This window comes from Thamnophis sirtalis, unplaced genomic scaffold, assembly GCF_051295495.1.
Source record: "Thamnophis sirtalis isolate CommonGarterSnake01/CBP01778 unplaced genomic scaffold, rThaSir2_p1.2 scaffold_7, whole genome shotgun sequence".
NCBI lineage: Eukaryota > Metazoa > Chordata > Lepidosauria > Squamata > Natricidae > Thamnophis > Thamnophis sirtalis.
Window position 1 is genome coordinate 6,167,941 of NW_028261387.1, and position 23,546 is coordinate 6,191,486.

At 42.1% G+C, this 23,546-nt stretch overlaps 1 protein-coding gene across 1 annotated transcript; it reads left to right on the top strand.

Moving 5' to 3' along the window:
• The first annotated feature begins 1,942 nt into the window (after positions 1-1,942).
• EXTL2 (exostosin like glycosyltransferase 2) lies at positions 1,943-22,278 on the top strand. The gene is made up of 5 exons (XM_087719237.1): positions 1,943-2,207; positions 5,993-6,059; positions 12,156-12,583; positions 14,745-14,815; positions 19,558-22,278. The coding sequence occupies exons 2-5, from the start codon at positions 6,055-6,057 to the stop codon at positions 20,047-20,049; spliced, it is 996 nt and encodes a 331-aa protein (XP_087575363.1). The 5' UTR covers positions 1,943-2,207; positions 5,993-6,054; the 3' UTR covers positions 20,050-22,278.
• The last annotated feature ends 1,268 nt before the right edge of the window (positions 22,279-23,546 follow it).

Sequence of the window (23,546 nt, forward strand, 5' to 3'; positions counted from 1 at the left end):
TAAGCGGTTTTACAGAGTCAGCATATCGCCCCCAACAACAATCCGGGTCCTCATTTTACCCAACTCGGAAGGATGGAAGGCTGAGTCAACCCTGAGCCGGTGAGATTTGAACAGCCGAACTGCTGAACTGCAGTCAGCTGAAGTAGCCTGCAGTGCTGCATTTAACCACTGCGCCACCTCGGCTCCTCTAGTTGTTAAGATCACCCGACAGGTTTTGTCCCTAAGGCTGCAACTCATGGTCTTTCAATTTTAAGCCTGATGCCTTAAACCACTACTATTTTCACCCTCTTAAATTTACATTTGGGTGCACCAAATTATTATTATACAATTTTATCACAGCGGCCAATTGTTTCGCCGGATTTGGCATTGGTTACTAGTCAGGCCCCACCCAGGGGCCTAGGACGTCGTAATGTATTTTTGTAATATGCGTGTGGATCCAAGCAGTGCGGCTTTTTGCATTTGACTGATGGTGATTTTGTCAATTTTTAACTGTTTTAAATGTAATTCCAGTGCTTTTGGAATAGCACCCAGTGTGCCGATCACCACTGGAATTACCACTGCTGGTTTGTGCCATAGTCGTTGAATTTCGATTTTTAAGTCCTGGTATCTTGCGATTTTTTCACATTCCTTCTCGGCAACCCTGCTGTCACCTGGTATTGTGATGTCTATGATTGTAACCTTATTTTTCTCAACTAGTGTGATGTCTGGTGTATTATGCGCCAGTATTTTGTCCGTTTGTATGCGAAAATCCCACAAGATCTTGACCATCTGATTTTCGGTGACTTTTTCAGGCTGATGTTCCCACCAGTTTGTTGCTGTTTTAATATTATAATTTTTGCACAAATCCCAATTGATTATTTGTGCTACTGAATTGTGCCACAATTTATTATTATTCGCAACAACAGAATTGTATCCCAGCGGCCAGTAGTTTCGCCGGATTTGGCATTGATTACTAGTCGGGCCCCACCCAGGGGCCTAGGACATCATAATGTATTTTCTTAATATGTGTGCAGATCCAAGCAGTGCGGCTTTTTGCATTTGACTGAAGGTGATTTCGTCAATTTTTAACTCTTTTAAATGTCATTCCAGTGCTTTTGGAATATAATTTTTGTCCAAATTCCAATGGATCATTTGTGCTACTGAATCGTGCCACAATTTATAATCAGTCTGTGTGATTTTTTTGCAGCAGGTGAGTATGTTGTTGTTGTTGTTATTATTATTATTATTATTATTGTTGTTGTTGTTATCATTATTATAGTTTTTCACACAGTCAGCCAGATGTATAAGCTGGATTTGACCTTTTTATCTCCCTATCAAGTCCTTCCCAAGGACCTGGACTAGGCAGATGTTATAGGATGATGTTAAAAGTAGGTTGCAGGATATAAGCTGTTCCAAGTAAAGCTGCCTTTTGCATTTTGATTTTATAGTGATTTTTGTCAATGCTGACAGCTCCAGTTGTTTTGGACTTGCACCCAAACTGCCCTATCGCTAAACCTTTGCTTTCTTTTGCCCACAGTCGTTCTATTCCCGTCTGTAGATCTTTGCATTATTATCAAAAGGTTAGTCTTTGAATTAAAACGCGTTGGCCTGTTTGCAGACTCCTGGATTTTGCCTGCCATGGGCTTTTAACATGGTTTATCCTTCTATGTAAATATGTTTTATTTTCATTTCATTTCGTACAGTCACATATATACTGTGCATAACCGAACATGGTTTATCCTTCTGCAGCCTTTCCAGAATAGGAGAGGCTGCAAACAAGGAGAGGGCGCGCCCAAAACAGGCTTTACAGCTGGGGGTGGGAGGGGGGGATCAGTAATAGCTTGGAAAAAGACAAAAAGGGGCCGAAATCCCTGCAAAATTATTATTACCGACTTGTGTATCCCCCCCCCCCAATTGCATTTGCAACCGCCTAGAGGAGGGGCGCTTTCTCTCGACAGGAAGCGCAGGGACTCGAACAAGGAAGGGGCTGCGGGGACCGGGGTCCAGCCCCCTTTTCTTTTTTCTTTTTGCATTGCGTGCATCCCACGTTGCGATGGATGTTTTTTTAATTGCAAGATTTGGATCGTGCGGTGCAGCGCCGGGCGGTTTTTTGCAAGCCGGCGTTTGAGAACGGCTTCCCTTCCTTCCCGAGGCCACCGCGCCGCGGCTGATCATGTGAGCTCGCTCCCGGGCGCCTCGGCCTCCTCCCACCACCCGCTCGGTTGCAGGTGAGCAACGGGGATCCTCTTCTGAAACTGTGGATGGCGGTGAAGAGGCTAAATTGCAGGGTCGTTATACGGGGCCGGGTGGGGGGCGGTGGGCGAGCAAGAAGAAATATATGGGGGATCCAGGGAAAGACGTAAACCGAGGGGCTCAAAAAGAGGATATTGGATCCAAACAACAACCTTACTGGATCCTTTGCTTGGATCCCCCTCGTTGGTTGTCCTTTTTGCGTTTCTTTTGTGGACGAGAAAAATAAATAACTAGGGTGATGCGGAGATTTCATAATGCCAGGAGGAGAAGGAGTTGTATATTCGTCTCTGCGTCACTGGCAACCCTGTCGTACTATATATCCCAAACAGCTTCCTTACAGACTTGGGTGCCTATAAGATAATACTTTGCTGCAGATGTATTAAAAATAGGAGGGTTTTCCCCTAAAAAAAGTGAGGTGCTATGATGCAGGATTAGCAGCCCTTTCATACTATATATCCCAAACAGCTTCCTTACAGACTTAGGTGCCTATAATATAATATTTTGCTGTAGATGTATTAAAAATAGGGTTTTCCCCTAAAAAAAAAGTGAGGTGCTTTGATGCAAGATTAGCAGCCCTTATCATACTATATATCCCAAACAGCTTCCTTACGGACTTGGGTGCCTATAAGATAATACTTTGCTGTAGATGTATTAAAAATAGGAGGGTATCCCCCCTTAAAAAATTGAGGAGGTATCCCCCCCCTAAAAAAAGTGAGGTGCTTTGATGCAACCCTTTCATACTATATATCCCAAACAGATTCCTTAACGGACTTGGGTGCCTATAAGATAATATTTTGCTGTAGATGTATTAAAAATAGGAGGGTATCCCCCCCTTAAAAAAATTGAGGTGCTTTGATGCAACCCTGACATACTATATATCCCAAACAGCTTGCTTACAGACTTGGGTGCCTATAAGATAATACTTTGCTGTAGATATATTAAAAATAGGGTTTTCCCCTAAAAAAAGTGAGGTGCTTTGATGCAACCCTTTCATACTATATATCCCAAAGAGCTTCCTTACGGACTTGGGTGCCTATAAGATAATACTTTGCTGCAGATGTATTAAAAATAGGAGGGTATCCCCCTAAAAAAAAGTGAGGTGCTTTGATGCAACCCTTTCATACTATATATCCCAAAGAGCTTCCTTACGGACTTGGGTGCCTATAAGATAATACTTTGCTGCAGATGTATTAAAAATAGGAGGGTATCCCCCTAAAAAAAGTGAGGTGCTTTGATGCAACCCTTTCATACTATATATCCCAAACAGCTTCCTTAATGGACTTGGGTGCCTATAAGATAATACTTTGCTGTAGATGTATTAAAAATAGGAGGGTATCCCCCCTTAAACAAATTGAGGTGCTTTGATGCAACCCTTTCATACTATATATCCCAAACAGCTTCCTTAATGGACTTGGGTGCCTATAAGATAATACTTTGCTGTAGATGTATTAAAAATAGGAGGGTATCCCCCCTTAAACAAATTGAGGTGCTTTGATGCAACCCTTTCATACTATATATCCCAAACAGCTTCCTTAATGGACTTGGGTGCCTATAAGATAATACTTTGCTGTAGATGTATTAAAAATAGGGTTTTCCCCTAAAAAAAGTGAGGTGCTTTGATGCAACCCTTTCATACTATATATCCCAAACAGCTTCCTTACAGACTTGGGTGCCTATAAGATAATACTTTGCTGTAGATGTATTAAAAATAGGAGGGTATCCCCCCTTAAACAAATTGAGGTGCTTTGATGCAACCCTTTCATACTATATATCCCAAACAGCTTCCTTAATGGACTTGGGTGCCTATAAGATAATACTTTGCTGTAGATGTATTAAAAATAGGTGGTTATCCCCCCCTAAAAAAAGTGAGGTGCTTTGATGCAACCCTTTCATACTATATATCCCAAACAGCTTCCTTACGGACTTGGGTGCCTATAAGATAATACTTTGCTGTAGATGTATTAAAAATAGGTGGTTATCCCCCCTAAAAAAAGTGAGGTGCTTTGATGCAACCCTTTCATACTATATATCCCAAACAGCTTCCTTACAGACTTGGGTGCCTATAAGATAATATTTTGCTGTAGATGTATTAAAAATAGGAGGGTATCCCCCTAAAAAAAGTGAGGTGCTACCCTATGCTTAGCTTTTAGGGAAACTCATAGATGATTTATTCAGAAATAAGCCTTCCCCATGCTCATTCCATCCACATATCTTGGACTACTCCTGCGAATTCTGGGATTTGAAGTCCAATAGTGCGACAGTTACGGAAAGGTGCTCGGAAAGAACTCATCAAAGGCATGTCGGCTTATTTATTTATATGTTTGATGGATTCACATCCTGCCTTTTATACAGGGGCGAAAGGCAGTGTTAATCGTTCACCTTATACCAGTGGTTCCCAAACTTGGCAACTTTAAGACTTGTGGACTTCAACTCCCAGAATTCTCCAGCCAGCAGACCTCTGCTGGCTGGAGAATTCTGGGAGTTGAAGTCCACAAGTCTTAAAGTTGCCAAGTTTGGGAACCACTGCCTTATACCATGCAGCTTTGTATTACTGTCATATTTGACATGCAACTCTTGTAGTCTAAACACACACGTTTGGGATTGAAACCTATTTCTCTTCCTGAGTTGTATAATATGAAACTGCAAATAGAAAATATTAAGCGCACACTAAACAGGTGAGGTGGTCATAAAACCCAAGGACAAATTTTCAATAAATATTTTTTGTCCTAAATCAGTTGCCTTGCTTCAAGATGATTTCAGAGAAATAGGGTCAAAGAACCTATTCCTATGTGTACCCTCTCTAACGATATTGTCAGTTTTTTTGTGCAAGAGAAGCTTAGTCATAGGTAACCTCCTTAAAATAAGGACTGATGAATGCTTTGATCTAGATGTGATGTGTCAGCAAAAAAAATTAAACCATCTGGTGAGCAAGACAACATTCAGTTGAAAACAGTTTCCTTGTTTTTGTTTACTAAATGTGTGGTCTGTTTGGAAGTGAGTTTACGTTCAGTGGCTCCTCATTATAGAAGTTGCCGCGTAATGAAGGCATGATTGCATACTTTGGCAGGAAAGTGTATACAAAAACAAAGATGTCAGATCTTGTCTCTTTGCAGTGATAGACTGTAGAAATATTAACAACATTTAACAGGCAGACTTGGAATGGAAAAGGTTTTGTCTACAAACGTCTTTGCTAGATCCTATTATCTTGTGCCTGTGTGCAAGTTAGAAATTCAGTAATTCAGTAAATTCAGTACATTGAGAGCGTGACCCGTCAAAAGCGCGTTCCACAAAAGCGCGGTCGACGAAATCGCGTATGTGACGTCATCACAACGCGACGAAAAAGATCGAAAAATTGAAATAAAAATTAAATTACAGCAAGCCGATTCACATAAAGGTAAGGGTTAGGTTAAGGGTTAGGGTTAGGTTAAGGGTTAGGGTTAGAGCGTTAGCGTTACGTTTAGCGTTAGGTTAAGGGTTAGCGTTAGGTTTTTCGTTACGTTAAGGGTTAGGTTTAGGGTTAGGTTAAGGTTTAGGGTTAGGTTTGGGGGGGTTAGGGGAAGGTTTTAGCTTTATTTTTACATTTTTCGATCTTTTTCGTCGCGCTGTGATGACGTCACATACGCGCTTTCGTCGACCACGATTTTGTCATCCACGGTTTTGTGGTAGAACCTATTGAGAGGTCATCAAACTGGGGAAGGATAGCACAGCTCCTAAAGCAATACGACAATGCCTAATTTTGAGTTACTTCATTTTCCAACAGAAATAAAGTTTATCCTAAACCAAGAACCCCGATAAACACAGAAGAAAGCTCCCTTTGCAGGAATGAGGTGAGTTCAGCCAAATAGGATTCCTCTGTTAGATTGCTTTTCCTGCTTTTTAGAAATTAAAACATGATTTGTTTCCAATGCGTAGAGGAAAGACATAGCATTGTCCGTGTTTAAATATGTAAAAATGTTACCGCTACTTGGCTTCCTACGCAGAGATACTTGGATTGATTTGCTGAACCACAGTGTATATATCATTTATATATTAAGTATCAGTCACTCAATCCAACGCATAATCTCTTCATTGAAAATTATGAACCATAATCTATCATGCTAATCTACTGCCAGAGGCAGATTTTTTTAGATGTCCCAAATCTAGGCCTGAGAGAGAACGACTCTCCCAAAGTTATTCAGTCAGCACTCATGCCTAAAGAAGATTAGAATTTGGATATCCCTAGACTTAATCCAGAAACACTTTAACAATCACAAAGTTGAACATTTATTTTAGCAATAGCAATAGCAGTTAGAGTTATATACCGCTTCATAGGGCTTTCAGCCCTCTCTAAGCGGTTTAGAGAGTCAGCATATCGCCCCCACAGTCTGGATCCTCATTTCACCCACCTCGGAAGGATGGAAGGCTGAGTCAACCTTGAGCCAGTGAGATTAGAACCGCTGAACTGCAGATAACAATACCAATAGCAATAGCAGTTAGACTTATATACCGCTTCATAGGGCTTTCAGCCCTCTCTAAGCGGTTTACAGAGTCAGCATATCGCCCCCACAGTCTGGATCCTCATTTCACCCACCTCGGAAGGATGGAAGGCTGAGTCAACCTTGAGCCAGTGAGATTAGAACCGCTGAACTGCAGATAACAGTCAGCTGAAGTGTCCTGCAGTACTGCACCCTAACCACTGCGCCACCTCGGCTCTTATTTTAGCAGGTGGTACTTCTTTATTTTAAATTTATTCCTTAGATTTATATCTTGTCTTTCCTCTAAGAGCTCAAAGAATCTTATATCAATACGTCTTTATTTTATCTTCATAAAGAGCATATCTGTGAAGTAGGTAGATGAGAGAGAATGACAGTGGCTCAATCAGTTGAACATTGGCTTCCCCATCCTGACGAACATTATAACTACTATAATTGTACTATCTCTTAACATTTGGGAATTGATACTTAACTGAGTTATTAAACATTCATAAAAGCAAAACACATTTCTAGCACAGTACAGAAGCTGGCGTTGTGCAGATCACCAGTTTCTTCTGTAAGACTTCTTTAGCCACAGTAAGTATCCCGCTGTGATGATGGTAAAAAGCAGTTCACCATCTGATGAACGGAATGTTTCGCGATAAGCAAAGCATGGCAGCCATTTTGTAAGAACACCTCCCGGTTGCTTTCAGAATTTTAAATGGTTTCCACCTCAAAAGTGCTGCCTATCTCTGCGTATGAACACAAGCATTTTCTCTCCATTTTCTTTCGGGTTTAGCTTTTCATTTCTGTGGATTTTGCTCTCTTTAACTGTCCTATCCCCAGCCTATTTTTGGGCTTGCTGTTTGATGGAGGCCTTCCTTGCTTTATTCATTGGACTTCATTTGTCATCTCTATATTTGAGAGACCGCCTGCTGCCAATTACCTCCCATAGACCCGTTAGATCGCACAGGGTCGGCCTCCTCCGGGTTCCGTCTACCAGCCAATGCCATCTGGCTACCACCCGGGGGAGGGCCTTCTCTGTTGCAGCTCCGGCCCTCTGGAATGAACTCCCCTCAGGGATTCGGACCCTCACCTCTCTCCAGGGCCTTCCGGAAAGCCGTCAAAACCTGGCTGTGCCGGCAGGCCTGGGGTTGATGAGTTCCCCCCCCCCTCTCGACTTGTATGGCTGTATGACTCTTGTGTATTTTAATTACGTGTATTGTCTTTGTATCCCCTTTTCTCCTTTTGAGTTGTTCGCCGCCCTGAGTCCCTCCCGGAGAAGGGCGGCATACAAATAAATTTAATCTTAATCTTATATACCATCTTGATGTTCAGAGCAGCATGCATTATCTCTCCATCCAGTGGTGGGATTCAAATAATTTAACAACTGGTTCTCTGCCCTAATGACTATCTGGGTAGGTGGGGCTCAGTGGTCATGTGACCGTGTGGGCGTGGCCAACTCAAGGTCACTCAGGTCGATGGGCGCTTCACCGTAACTGTGACAGTGTAATAAGGGTTAACCGGAGAGGCAGTTTCTGTAAGCAGGTCAATAAAGATGAGGCTAGAAACAACACCAGAATGTTTCCTTCCTGCCTTCCTTACAGGATTAGCCCTTGTAAAGTGGGAAAAACCAAAATAAGATTTCTTCCAACAACCGGTTCTCTGAACTACTTAGAAAGTTACCAACCGCTTCTCCCGAATAGGTGCGAACCGGCTGAATCCCACCACTGTCCCCATCACAAGAGTTGTTGGTAGAGATAGGGCCTGAGCAAGTGTCACCAATTCAAGTGAAGGTTTGAATCTAGATCTCTTTTTGCCTAATCTGGTAATCTAATCATTACACAACCTTAAATTTCCTTTGAAACCTCTCCTTTGATTTGAAGTCAGCGCCTGAGCAGTCTCTTTTCAATATCAGTCCCACTATTATGCTAAGATTATAACATTTTATAATTATATATACACCTCCCCTCCCACCAATGTTGCAGTGTATTGCCGCATAAATCTTTTTTGCATAGAATTTTATGTAAGTTGTTCCTGTTCTGAAAATAGCATCCTGCTACCCTCACTCAGCACATATTTGTTCAGAGGGAAGTATTATGTATCTGTTAATTCATATGCACCCATTATATACTCTTGAATCACCTTGTGCCCTCATCAACTCCCCTTCAACTCAGTGAAGCGGTTGACGTGATGTGCCAGTGCCTGGAGGCTGTCAGGGTCTGGATGGGGGTTAACAAGCTTGCGCTCAATCCAGACAAGGCCGAGTGGCTGTTGTGTTTCCCTCCCAAAAATTGGTTAGTATTCCATCACTCAGGCTGGGGGGGTGAAATTTTACGCCCCTCAGACAGGGCTCGCAACTTGGGAGTCCTCCTGGACCCACAGCTGACCTTAGAACATCATTTGTCGGCTGTGACCAGGGGGGGCATTTGCCCAGGTTCGCCTGGTGCACCAGTTGCGTCCCTACCTGAACCGGGAGGCACTCGCAACAGTCACTCATGCCCTCGTGACCTCAAGACTGGACTACTGCAATGCGCTCTACATGGGGCAGCCCTTGAAGAGCATTCGGAGACTTCAACTCGTCCAGAATGCAGCCGCGCGAGCGATTGTGGGTGCACCTCGGTACACCCACGTTACACCTATCCTCCGCGAGCAGCACTGGTTACCGATCGGTCTCCGGATACGCTTCAAGGTGCTAGTCGTCACTTATAAAGCCCTTCATGGTATTGGACCTGGGTACTTGAGAGACCGCCTGCTGCCAATTACCTCCCAAAGACCCATTAGATCACACAGATTAGGCCTCCTCCGGGTTCCGTCTACTAGCCAATGTCATCTGGCTACTACCCAGGGGAGGGCTTTCTCTGTGGCGGCTCCGGCCCTTTGGAACAAGCTCCCCGCAGAGATTCGGACCCTCACCTCTCTCCAGGCCTTCTGAAAAGCCGTTAAAACCTGGCTGTGTCGGCAGGCCTGGGGTCGATGAGTTCCCTTCCCCTCTCGAATCGTGTGGCTGTTGGTTGTTTTAAATTCCTTGTACTTTTTGTTGTAGTTCTTGTGTTTCCCTTCCCGCCCTGAGTCCCGCCGGGAATAGAGCGGCATATAAATAAAATGAACGTTGAACCTTCTTGTCTCTATCTGCAATAACTTTTGCACCCTGTGGCTGATCTATGGACCAGATCCAGGTTCCAGGAAGTTGACATTATCATTTTTAAGCATCTTTTCTTAATCAGAACTCAGCATCTTGGTTTATTAGGGAACCGAGCATAACGAAACAAATAAGATTGTAGAGGAATACAGAAATAACTTTGAGGAAGGAATGCAAGATCTACTAAGTAAATGATAACTCAGTCCTGGGAAAGGAGAAAGTCTGGGAAAGAAATTCAAAATGACTTCAACTGGTTTCTGTTTTGTATAAGAAAAAGTATAAGAGGGATGCTTGGCAGGTTTTTCTGTTTTTATACCTCATACTATAACAATAAAATCTCAGTAGTCCTTGTATTGTCTGTTCCATGATTTGACCGATCCTGAAGGTTGACATAGGAGAAGACAAAGGAACACACAGGATGAATACAACTGAGCATATAATTGTGAGAATTACCCAGTTCTACCACTTGCCGTAAAGCGACCCCTTTTAAGGACCATTTAATATCCTATTCTATGTCAACGCAATAAAAAGAAAATCCTTCTCTGTCCCCCTGGCAGTTCATAGGCTAACACATTGATGCTTTTCTAATTTATGTGGCATCTCCTCCAAGATGTTGGGAGAAGAGAACCAGAGCAATCCAAATTTCCAAGGCTGATGTAAATTCTTCGCAAACAAATTCATTAAAACCTGGCTTTTCCGGCAGGCCTGGGGCTGTTGACCCCTTGATTGAGGTCCAGCCTCCTTTCGATTGGGTGTTTGTTGTGTTCCTTTTTTTAACTTGGTTGTGTCCCATTGTTTTTAAAAATTCTTTTAATTTTTTTTTCATTTCTGTAAGCCGCCCGGAATCCCTCGGGATTGGGCGGCATAGAAATTCAAGAAATGAAATGAAATGAAATTCGCTTAGATATTCCTCAATTTGGAATCCAGCGTTAGGTCAAGGAATAGAAAGATAATTAGGCAACTACTCATCCTATTCGTAGGGATTGTTTCCAGATTGTGGATTTTGAGGACACGGATAGATTATGTGGAGAAGCAAGACTATTCGTGCTCGACTCTACATCAACGAATCAGACCACGGGGGTCAAACTTACCGTGTCATGTTGCTCATTTTCATTTCATTTTTCATTTTAATTTATTTGTATGCCGCCCTTTTCCCTGAAGGGACTCAGGGCGGCTCACAACTCAAAGGGTGGGAAAAACAAACAAAGTTACAAAAAACATAAAACCATACATGGTTAAAAAACACAACAATCATACCATTCGAAGTGGGGCAGCGAGTCTTTAGCCCCAGGCCTGTTGGAACAGCCAGGTTTTAAGGGCTGTGCGGAAGGCCTGGAGGGTGGTGAGGGTACGAATCTCCACGGGGAGTTCGTTCCAGAGGGTCGGAGCAGCCCCAGAGAAGGCCGGGTAGTCGCCAGTTGACACTGTCGACTGCTGTCATGTGATGTTTTGTGATGTTTTTCCCATTCATGGAACTTGGGTGGGTGTGGCCTGCGCATGACGCATCCGGCCCATGGGCCACCAGTTTGACACCCCTGAATTAGACCATCCAGTATAAAGGTGGCCCCAAAGTTAAGGTGGCTCTAACGCCACCTTCTGGTTGGGATGTTTCCTATTTGCTTAACGGGAATGGTGGTTAAAATATCCCTCTCAACTCACAAGATCAGTTTGCTTCAGGCTAATCTCATATGTTGAGTTTTTGAGAATCATGGCCTTTTTGATATACCAAAGCCAAAGGGTTCAATGTCACTGCCATAAATTATGATATCCTTCTAACCTGCTAAGAGCCGAGGTGGCGCAGTGGTTAGAGTGCCGTACTGCAGGCCACTTCAGCTGACTGCTAGCTGCAGTTTGGCGGTTCTAATCTCACCGGCTCAAGGTTGACTCAGCCTTCCATCCTTCCGAGGTGGGTGAAATGAGGACCCAGATTATGGGGGTGATATGCTCTTGATGATTAGTAAACTACTCTAGACCAATGTGAGAAGTGAGTATGCTTTTAGTAAGCCACCAAAAGATCAAGGAGAACTATCCATCCCAGATGGGTGAAGGTCATCTACGAGCCCAATTAATGTCATGAAGTCCAACTAAAACAGTCTAACTCAAGTTGTACAATCAGTCCTGGTCTTCTATACAGTTGTGGAATTGTGTAGTTGTTAGGTTATACTTTGGATATGGTAAGATGGGAATGCTTTGCTTTCGTTTCCTAAATTTCAAGCAGCCAGCTTAAAGAAACTGCTTAGCCTTTGTGTTGGTGCTAATTTTGTATATAACATTATATGATCATGAACGATTGACTAACTTTCACCTCTTTTTTTTCCCAAATACTTAAGGTTTTACCATACCTGCAAGCTACCTGGAAGAATTATGGGTGTCCGGCTACTCCACTTCTCTTCTATCGTGATTTTTTTGCTGCTTCTGGTGGCAGGTGCATTAACAGCTTTACTACCCAATATTAAGGAAGATAAAATGCTCACTCTGCGAAGGGAGAGGAAGTCCCAAGGCCAGTTGGCTTCAGATTCATTTACTCTCATCATGCAGACCTACAACAGAACGGACTTACTCTTGAAGCTTTTAAATCACTATCAAGCCATGCCTCACCTGCAGAAAGTGATAGTTGTGTGGAACAACGTCGGGGAGAAAGCCCCCGAAGAAACGTGGAATAATTTGGGGCCTCATCCTGTCCCTGTCATCTTCAAAGCACAAACAGTAAATCACATGCGGAATAGACTGCAGCTTTTCCCGGAGCTGGAAACAAAAGGTAATTATTGTTCTCTCTCATTATCTGATTCTACCTCCCTATCGGTAATGATGACGGCTTACAAGGAAGGGGCTGTTGATGAAAGAGAGGAGTTATTGATGAATAATCCATGCAGCTGCACAAGGTATGGGAGAAAGAGCTTGAGAAAAGAAGTGAAAGGGGGCCTAAATGGGTTCCACCACAAAACCGCGCTCGACTAAACCGCGCTCGACCAAACCGTGTAGCTGACGTCATCAACAGGGCGACAACAGCACGGAGACAGAAGCACGCTGTAAACGCTAAAACTAAAATTAACACCTAAAGCTAACCCCCCTAAACCTAATCCTAAACCTAACCCTTAACCTAACCCTTAACCTAACCCTAAACCTAATCCTAACCTTTAACCTAACCCTAAACCTAACCCTTAACCTAACCCTAAACCTAATCCTAACCCTTAACCTAACCCTTAACCTAACCCTAACCCTTAACCTAACCCTAAAGCTAACCCTAAACCTAACCCTAACCCTTAACCTAACCCTAAACCTAATCCTAACCTTTAACCTAACCCTAAACCTAACCCTTAACCTAACCCTAAACCTAATCCTAACCCTTAACCTAACCCTAACCCTAACCTAACCCTAAAGCTAACCCTTAACCTAACCCTAACCCTTAACCTAACCCTAAACCTAACCCTAAACCTAATCCTAACCTTTAACCTAACCCTAAACCTAACCCTTAACCTAACCCTAAACCTAATCCTAACCCTTAACCTAACCCTAACCCTTAACCTAACCCTAAAGCTAACCCTTAACCTAACCCTAAACCTAATCCTAACCTTTAACCTAACCCTTAACCTAACCCTAAACCTAATCCTAACCCTTAACCTAACCCTAACCCTTAACCTAACCCTAACCCTTAACCTAACCCTAAAGTTAACCCTAAACCTAACCCTTAACCTAACCCTAACCCTTAACCTAAACCTAACCCTTACCTTAAGTTGAATCGGCTTGCTTTCAAAGCGCTATTTAAAGCGCCCTTCTTTCTCCGCGCTGGCTGTTGTTGCCCTGTTGATGACGTCAGCGACGCGGTTGAATCGGGCGCGGCTTAGTCGAGCGCGGTTTTGACGGGTCACGGCCTAGATGACGATTAGATAAGATATAGCAGGTATGCCAAAGCTACATAACGGGAAGAGAAAGAATGGACCCTCCCGCCAAACCTCTCAGATCGTAAGTGACCGCAGGAGATCTGTACAGGTAGTCCTAAGCTTAACAACAGGGACCATTGAAAGTTGCAACGGGACTGAAAAAAGTGATTTACGACCATTTTTTCACATTTATGACTGTTGCAGCATCCCCGTGGTCACATGATCAAAATTCAGATGCTTAGCAGTTGACTGATATTTATGATGCTTTTAGTGTCCTGGAGTCATGTGATCTTCCTTTTGCAACCTTCTGAAGAGCAAAGTCAGTGGGGGAAGCCAGATTCACTTAAAAAACTGTCTTACTAGCTTAACAACTGCAGTAATTCACTTAACGACTGGGGCCAGAAAGGTGGGAAAATGAGTCAAGATTCACGTAAACAACTGTCTAATTTAATAACAGAAATTTTGGAGAAAGGAAATCTGATTGTGGTGCATTCATAGAGTACGATAAAAATAGAGATTGCAGCAATATATGAACCCAGCTTACACTTGAAAACATAAACATTCTTACTACAGAGTTAATTAAGCCCTGTTCAACAAAGCAGAATCCATTTGAATCTAAAAGCTTGAATTCATGTTGCACAGAATGAAACATAAACAACAACTGCGATTGTTGGTATAATGCAGTGGTTCCCAAACTTGGCAACTTTAAGACTTGTGGACTTCAACTCCCAGAATTCTCCAGCCAGCTCTGAGCTGGCTGGAGAATTCTGGGAGTTGAAGTCCACAAGTCTTAAAGTTGCCACGTTTGGGAACCACTGGTATAATGAGATCCAGAGGCTTTTTCACCAATTATTCTTCCTTTTGGGAACGAGGGAACATTTTAGCTGCTGATAACGTATTTCGGGTTCTCTTGAATTTGGCAAAATCCTGCTAAAGGGCAACTGGGTTTTCCAGTCACAATGAATATTGTTCAACCTGTTGTAAGTATTTTGCTCAGTAAATGTAGGCACTCATTAAAATGCATTTTTCTCCACTCAGCTGTTTTGATGATGGATGATGATACCCTAGTGAGCGCCTACGACCTCGTTTTCGCTTTCTCCATTTGGCAGGTAACGTTAACATTCTGCTTTGCATGTTTATTTGGTACCCAAAGTGTTTTGAGTCATGTTACTGTACTGGTCTCCAAAGATGCTCTATGTATACCTATCTGGAGCGGGAGGCACTTTAGATAGTCACTCACGCCCTCATGACCTCAAGACTGGACTACTGTAATGCGCTTTACATGGGGCTGCCCTTGAAAAGTGTTCGAAGACTTCAGCTAGTCCAGAACGCAGCCGCGCGAGCGGTTGTGGGTGCACCTAGGTACACCCACGTTACACCTATCCTCCGCGAGCTGCACTGGCTGCCCATTGGTCTCCGGACTTGCTTCAAGGTGCTAGTTGTTACTTATAAAGCCCTACATGGCATCGGACCTGGGTACCTGAGAGACCGCCTCCTGCCGATTACCTCCCAAAGACCAATTCGATCGCACAGGCTTGACCTTCTCCGGGTTCCATCTGCCAGCCAATGCCGGCTGGCGACCCCCCGGGGGAGAGCCTTCTCTGTTGCTGCTCCGGCCCTCTGGAACGAGCTCCCCGTGGAGATCCGGACCCTTACTACCCTCCTGGCCTTCCGTAAAGCTACTAAGTCCTGGCTGTTCCGGCAGGCTGGGGGCTGTTAAAGGCTGTTAGTGACCAGTAGCTGTTGACCATATAGACCAGAGGAGTTAAACTCAATGCCCGGGGACTGGATGCTGTCCACGGCATGCTTAGAACTGGCCTGCCATGGAAACAGCGAAGGACCGGCCCACAGTGGCCCTGTCAAGGAAAATGGAGCTCCATTTTCACTGGCAGAGGGTTACAGGAAGCCGTCACAGCCAAAACGGAGCCCGTTTTCACTGGCAGAGTACTCAGGTCACCACAGGCATGATAATGTTGATCTGACCATGCCTATACTGGCTATGCACCCCCCCCAAGGCAAACACAACTCTGATGCAGCCCTCAATGAAATCGAGTTTGACACGCCTGATGTAGACAAAAACATCCATCCCTATAAAGAAACAGTTAGGGCTGCTTTTTAATCCCAGGAAAAGAAGTATTTGGCTTGAGGAACTGCAAACAGCTGCAATGCACACATAGCACATTTGAATCTGAAGCACTGCACGGACCTAACACAGCCACCATACTAGATAGCTCATTGAGCAAGCATGCGGTCAGCCCTATTATGTAGGCAAAACTAAGAAATCAGCTTCACAGAAAGACTAAAACTGTCTTTTATTGAGATTGGCTATGTGATTGTGCTTTATTCCTCACTCCCCTGCCCTTATACTCAGGAGAATTAAAGAGGTGTCTGCCTGAACCACTTCTGCATTTTTTCTGCCATGTTCTTACACTTGTCTATCACTGGTAAAGGATATGGCCTGTCTATCAAGATCATCTGTCTTACTTCTTTTAAACCAGGGGTAGTCAATACCTACGGCTCACTTTTGTATCTCGGTTAGTAGTTAAATTTTCTAACCGCCCACCGGTTCCACAGTAATGGTGATTTATAAAGTAGGGAAGTCAATTAAATTTTAAAAAGGAAAGTGCTTCAGTGTCGGACAAAACCCGTACCGCGCACCATGAAAGCTGGAACGCCCACAAGTGGGCAGTAGGGACCAGTTGACTACCACTGTTTTAAACGTTCAGACTTCCGAGGATAAGTTACATAGAATAGGGAAGTATTCATTGAAGAAGCAGGTCAAAGGATGCCGTGGCACGACAAAACCACGGTCCACTAAAGCGCGCCCGATTAAAGCGCGTACCTGACATCATCAGCAGCGCAACAAATACGACCGCGGAGAAAAAAGGGCGCTTTAAAAAGCGCTTTTAAAGCAAGCCGATTCACGTAAAGGTAAGGGTTAGGGTTAGGTTAAGGGTTAGGTTTAGGGTTAGGTTGAGCGTTAGGGTTAGGTTTAGGGTTAGGTTAAGGGTTAGCGTTAGGTTTAGCGTTAGGTTAAGGGTTAGGTTAAGGGTTAGGTTTAGGGTTAGGTTTCGGGGGGTTAGGTTTAGGTTTACGCGTTAATTTTAGCTTTACCGCTCACAGCGTGCTTTTTTCGTCACGCTGGGATGACGTCAGGTACGCGGTTTCGTCGAGCGCGCTTTAGTCTACCGCGGTTTTGTGGTGGAACCAAAGGATGCAAGCAAATATCTTTGTGAACCGTCTTGAATCGCCACGTGCGAGTAGGCGGCAATATAAAATTTCTAAATAAATAAATATAAATAAATAAATAAAGCTGTTGTACCCACTTCTGGCTCACCACAATAAGCAATTGGAAAATCTTCTGTATTATTGTATATAATTCAATCCAATTTTTTTTGGCTTCTTTACACATCCACCAAGCATGATAAAATGTGCCTTCATCTTTGTTACATTTCCAACATATGTTTGAAGAACTTTTATACACCCTAGCCATTTTTTCCAGTGAATGTACCAACAATACAGCATTTTATAAAAATTCACCTTAAGACTGTGGTATTACTCTAAATTTCAGTTCTTTCAACTACATATTCTCCCATTGATTCATATGTATTACAACATTTTTAGCAATAGCACTTAAGAGTCTTAAACTTGTATACTGCACCCATAATGCTTTACAGCAATCAGCATATTGCCCCCAACAAATGTAGATCCTCATTTTACTGACCCTGGAACGATGGAAGGCTAAGTCAACCTTGAGCCTGTCAGGATCGAACTCCAGACCTTGGGCAGAATTAGCCTTCAACACTGCATTCTAATCACTGCACCACTATTTTAATCTATTTTATTATGCAGTTCTTCTCTTATTGTTATTCTACATTCACCTTGACAAAGTTCTAATATATCACTCAATCACTTGTGTTTAATAATCATTTCTTTTCTATAAAATGCTTCTATGCTGAGACCCTGTACAGTATTTTGGGGCACATTTATATCTATTCCATAAATTTATATCTATTCCATATTCTCAGTACGTCAGGTTAAACAAAATGGTTTTTAAAATCTACATTAACCTTAGTTCTATTATACTGTAGATAGCTATGCAGTCCAAATCTCAAATCATGCCTCTCTTAACTCCAAAAGTCTCCTGTTTCTTAGCAACCTCTATTCTATCATCCGGACCAAAAAGCAGGCAGCAAAATATAACTTCAAATTAAATCTCCCAGTCCTCCTTTCTTTTGTATCTTGCAACACCTTGTATTTAACTCATGGTTTTCCCCTCTGCCACACAAATATAGATATTAGCAGTATAATTTTTTTTGCAAATTTGACTCAAACTGAATTCATTACAATTCTGTGTGTGTTTTGAGAGTTGGTATAGCATACAGATAGTCCTCAACTTACAACAGTCTGTTTAGTTCAAAGTTACAATCTCATTGAACAAAAGGGATTTAAGACCATTTTTCACAGTTACACAACCTTCGCAGCATCCCCACAATCATGTGATCAAAATTCGGATGCTTGGCAACCGGTTTCATATTTATGACCGTTGCTGTGTCCCAAAATCATGGGATCTCTTTTTTATGATCTTCTGATCAGCAAAGTTAGCGGGGAAGCCAGATTCACTAAACAACTGGGTTACCACCTTATCAACTAGAGTGATTCACTTAACAGTACCCCCAAGAAAGGTTGCAAAACTCACTTAATAAATGTCCCATTTAACAACGGAAATTTTGGGCTCAGTTGTGGTCGTAAGTCGAGGACTACCTGTAGTGACACCAGTTCTAAAAGACTTTTAACTCAAATCTTACCTTTGCTGTGATCTCCCTATGCCCCTTAGGCAAGTATTTCAATTGCGCCCTTTGGAAATCAATAATATTGGTTCTTATAAGAGAGTTCTTAGTATCATACAGATTATAAATTTGGTGCCTTTTCTAAGAGCCGAGGTGGCACAGTGGTTAAATGCAGCACTGCAGGCTACTTCAGCTGACTGCAGTTCTGCAGTTCGGCTGTTCAAATCTCACCGGCTCAGGGTTGACTCAGCCTTCCATCCTTCCGAGGTGGGTAAAATGAGAACCCGGATTGTTGTTGGGGGCAATATGCTGACTCTGTAAACCGCTTAGAGAGGGCTGAGAGCCCTATGAAGCGGTATATAAGTCTAACTGCTATTGCTATTGCTAATATGTGAATTACTCTTTAAATTCAGGATATTGCTGATGTGGAAGCTTCCCACAAGACCAAACCTCTTCTGGATTTTCAGAAATAATCTCAGTGAGTCTGAGAATGAGATGCAGGAGAAAAAAAATTAACCCTGATCTTTTATAATATAGCAGAGAAGACAACACAAATATCTGTAGAATACATAGGCAAACTGGGCCCTATTGAGTACATAAAGCATGCCAATATTAAAGATCAGGGCTTTTTCTGAACTCTACTCATCAACATTTTAACTATATGTCACAAAAGGCGGCTAAATTTGCAGTGATAGTAAACTTGAGCGTGGGGAACATCTTATAAACAAGTCTTTTTTTGTGTATATTTTTGTTACTGGGTCATAAGAGCCGAGGTGGTGCAGTGGTTAGGGTGCAGTACTGCAGGCCGCTTCAGCTGACTTGTTATCTGCAGTTCAGCGGTTCAAATCTCACCGGCTCAAGGTTGACTCAGCCTTCCATCCTTCCGAGGTGGGTGAAATGAGGACTCAGACTGTGGGGGCGATATGCTGACTCTGTAAACCGCTGAGAGAGGGCTGAAAGCTCTACGAAGCGGTATATAAGTCTAACTGCTATTGCTATTGCTATAAATCTTTTGCAACTGGTTTTATTTGCAATATTATGATGTTTTTATTTTCCTATAGCAATTTCCAGATCAGATCGTTGGATTTGTTCCCAGAAAGCACATCCCCAGCCCCGCGGGGATTTTCAGCTACGGGAGTTTTGAACTTCAGGGTCCTGTCATTGGCAATGGAGACCAGTATTCAATGATCCTAATAGGAGCGGCCTTCTTCAACAGCGCCTATCTAGAACTTTTTCAAAAGCAGCCTGAAGCTGTTCACGCCATGATCGACGAGACTCAAAATTGCGACGATATCGCCATGAATTTCTTGGTAGCCAAGCATATTGGAAAGCCATCGGGTATCTTCGTGAAGCCAGTAGACATCAGGAATTTAGAAAAAGAAAGCAACAGTGGTTATTCTGGGATGTGGCACCGGGCAGAACACTTGCTGCAAAGGTCGTACTGCCTTAATAAATTGGCTAGCATCTACGGCAACATGCCTTTAAAATATTCCAATATTATGGTTTCCCAGTTTGGTTTTCCAAACTATGCTAATCACAAGAATAAAGTATAAAGAATATGCTCCGGTAAACGCTTCGACGCGCTTCTCGGCAATTCAAGTAATATATCAAGTAGAGAAGTCTGTAAAGAAATCCGTAGGGTACTCATTATTTGGAGCTAATTTCTGCAAGAGCTCTTTGGGGGATGTAAAGTCTGGGTGAAACATTCCATCTCTTGTACTCAGCATGTGAAAGCTTTTTCGTTGGCTTCGCTATTTATCCCCATTTCAGACAAACACTTCCTCCCACAAACACTTGAATGCAGATTGTCGTGGCACGACAAAACCGCGCTCCACTAAAGCGCGCCCGATTAAACCGCGTCGCTGACGTTATCAGCAGGGCGACAACAGCGACCGCGGAGAAAAAAGGGCGCTTTAAATAGCGCTTTGAAAGCAAGCCGATTCAAGTTAAGGTTAGGGTTAGGGTTAGGTTAAGGGTTAGGATTAGGTTTAACGTTAGGTTAAGGGTTAGGTTAAGGGTTAGGGTTAGGTTTAGGTGGGTTAGGTTTAGGTTTAGGGGTTAATTTTAGCTTTAGCTTAAACGGCATGCTTTTTTCGTTGCACTGTGATGACGTCAGCTACGCGGTTTCGTCGAGCGCGCTTTAGTTGAACGCGGTTTTGTGGTGGAACCCTCATGGTCCCAGAAATCCATCTGCGTTCACATCATCCAAGTTGCAGATATACAGTATCTCCAGCCACAATGTGTAAGCCAACAACTATTTCTTTCATTTTCAGCCTGCCTGTTCAAATATGCCAATAAAAGGAATCAAAAAAATATATTCTCCATAAAATTTGTAGCATTTTTTTTCCCTTCACACATCTATACAACGAGGCTACACTTGATTTATATAGCAGATATTGCTCCGGTGACTCAATGGTTTCACCCACAGAAATAATGAAATATTTTCTGTGGAATAACTTGATGATTTGAGAACATTTGCAATAACATTGTTTTCTTCCCCTATCCACAGCTAAATAATATTTTTTTAAAAACACACGGTGGAATATTTGACGCAAATACATTATCTTAATCTTGAGACATGCTTGCCTTCATCTTCCACTAATCTTTCATAAAAATTGTTTTAAATTTGAAGGTAGTGCTATTTTATGTTTTAAGCCAAGAGCTAAATAATTCGCAGTTGTGTTTTTTAACGTAATAATAAAATGTTTCTGTACCTAATACGATTTATAATATCTAGGTGAATATTCAATTTGAAATCTTTCTATAACCCTAGAATAACATAACAGTTTAATCCCTTTCCTATTGGTAAAAACTAATAAAGGAAGTTACAAGATTGGGAATCTTTTCCGTGTATTATTGTAATTCAAGACACAGAGAATGCAGCACTTCTGGCAGATGTAGTGAAATTTGGAAAGCTCCTAGCATTTCAAGTTGCTGTCTTCTCTGTAAACTACACATTTGTATAGTCAAGAACAGCAATTGTGTTTTCAACTCTATACACTCCACAGAAACCAAGTCTGAGATCCAGAGATCCTATATAATCCATATTCTTTTTATTTTTTTATTTTGCTTTTTCAAAGAATCAACCCCCCTCTGCATCCAAAGCTGTTCAATCCATATTTTAATATCCAACTTCTTTATACTGAATATTTGCCACCACCAAAGGAACCCCCCCATTTTATCTGTGCAATATTTTGATCGGATTTAAAAGATTAAGCATAGATTAATATAAAAAAGCTGCAGCCGACATCTGCAACAGTGATCTGGGGCAGCTCACAGTATGTTGGCAGAAAATAAATGCCAAAGTAAGAAATTGCATCAAAGATTACTTAGCCTACAATCAATCTGAGTTCAATTGCAATTTTTTTATTTTTATTTGAATGCACGTTTTTCAGGCTCGTATATCTGAAACTGGTGGCTTATTGCTGCTTTCAAGAAATTAAAATGAATATTAGTATTTAGTTTGGGAACGGATTGTGCTACCTTGTATATTAAGGTGCCATATTTGTGTTCATTCATTCACTTGGGCTTATTCTGTATCTGAATTTGTATATTTCTTTTCCTTCTGCTCAATAATTTTCAATCTGTTTAAAATATGTATGATTTAGAGTTCAGTGGTTCCTGGAAATGTAACTGCCTAGTTCAGTTGTATTTTGATGTATTTTGTAAATGCAAAAGTTGCACATTTTTTTTTCTCTTTTACAGTTATATTGTTGGGATATTAGTTCTTTCATCTTTATTTTTTAAAAGAACCGCTAATAAAAATGTGTAATAATGAGAAATGTTTCATGGTTATTTATTGGCTGAAGAGCTGTAGTATACAGAAAGTAGACTAATTCCTTCTTTTGTGCTCATGTGCCAATGAATTCCAACTCCTGGAATTAAATGTATATAAGATTACAGCTCTGAAGGTTGATTAGAAATGACTAAATTGTAATCTTCATCTAGGATTGAGCTATGTTATTTTAAATACAATACTGTAATGTCTTGGAAATAAATCCTACTTCAGATTTATTTCCAAAGAAACATTATATGTCCACTGCACATTTCCTTATTCCCAGTATTAAAATGAATATTCCCTAAGTATCTGAAGCACATTGTTCAAGGCCCTGTCTTAATATAATGTCATTCCAGCTAGAGGAGAAATTAAGAGTCTTGGATTACCATTTAGTTCCAGATCTATGATTTAAGATTTCAAATCTGCCTTTCTGATCCAAAATTCTCCAAACGTTAAAAGTCTGTTTCAAGTTAAACTTTATTCTTGGTGACTTTATTCATACAGCTATATAATTTTCCACCCCCATTGAAATTAGTGGAACTTTAACAGATGTGTTTGTATGTGTTGAAATTAAAGAGTCAAGTTTAGTTATTATTTACTTGTTGGGTTTTATATCCTACCTTTTCATCATGCAGTTCAATGCAGCATTTTCTCCATCTTTTTTTCCCCTTCACAACAGCCTCAATAGGCCTACGGTTACTGAGTTTCCATGGCTGTGGGTAAAGCTGAAACCAAGTTTCCCTGGTTCTAATTCTATTACTTTAACCCAGTGGTGCAATTCAACCGGTTCGGTTCGGGCGAACCAATAGCAGTGGTGCCGGGAGGCTCCTCCCACCTGCCCGGACATCATCACGTCCCGTTTTTGACACTCTGCGCATGCACGGAAGCAGGGGTGGGTTCCTGACAGTTCTAACCTCTTCTAAAGAAGAGGTTCCACAAATCTACCGTACCGTTTAGAACCGGTTCCAGCTCCCTCCCCTCCACCCGTCCACACATCATCAAGATGAAGAGCGACAGGAGGAATTCTGGGAGTTGAAGTCCACAAATCTTAAAGCTGTCAATTTTGAACACCCCTGGGGTTTTTTTTTTCTAAAGGGTTAAGGATGCAAGGATCTTGTAACTTGACAGCTTTAAGACTTGCACACTTCAATGCCAGAGTTCCTGAGCCAACATTTTGGTTGCTAACGCCAAGAGCGTTGTTAAGTGAGTTTCACCACATTTGACAAGTTGGCCATGCCCACCCAGTCACATGGCCGGCAAGCCACTCCCACC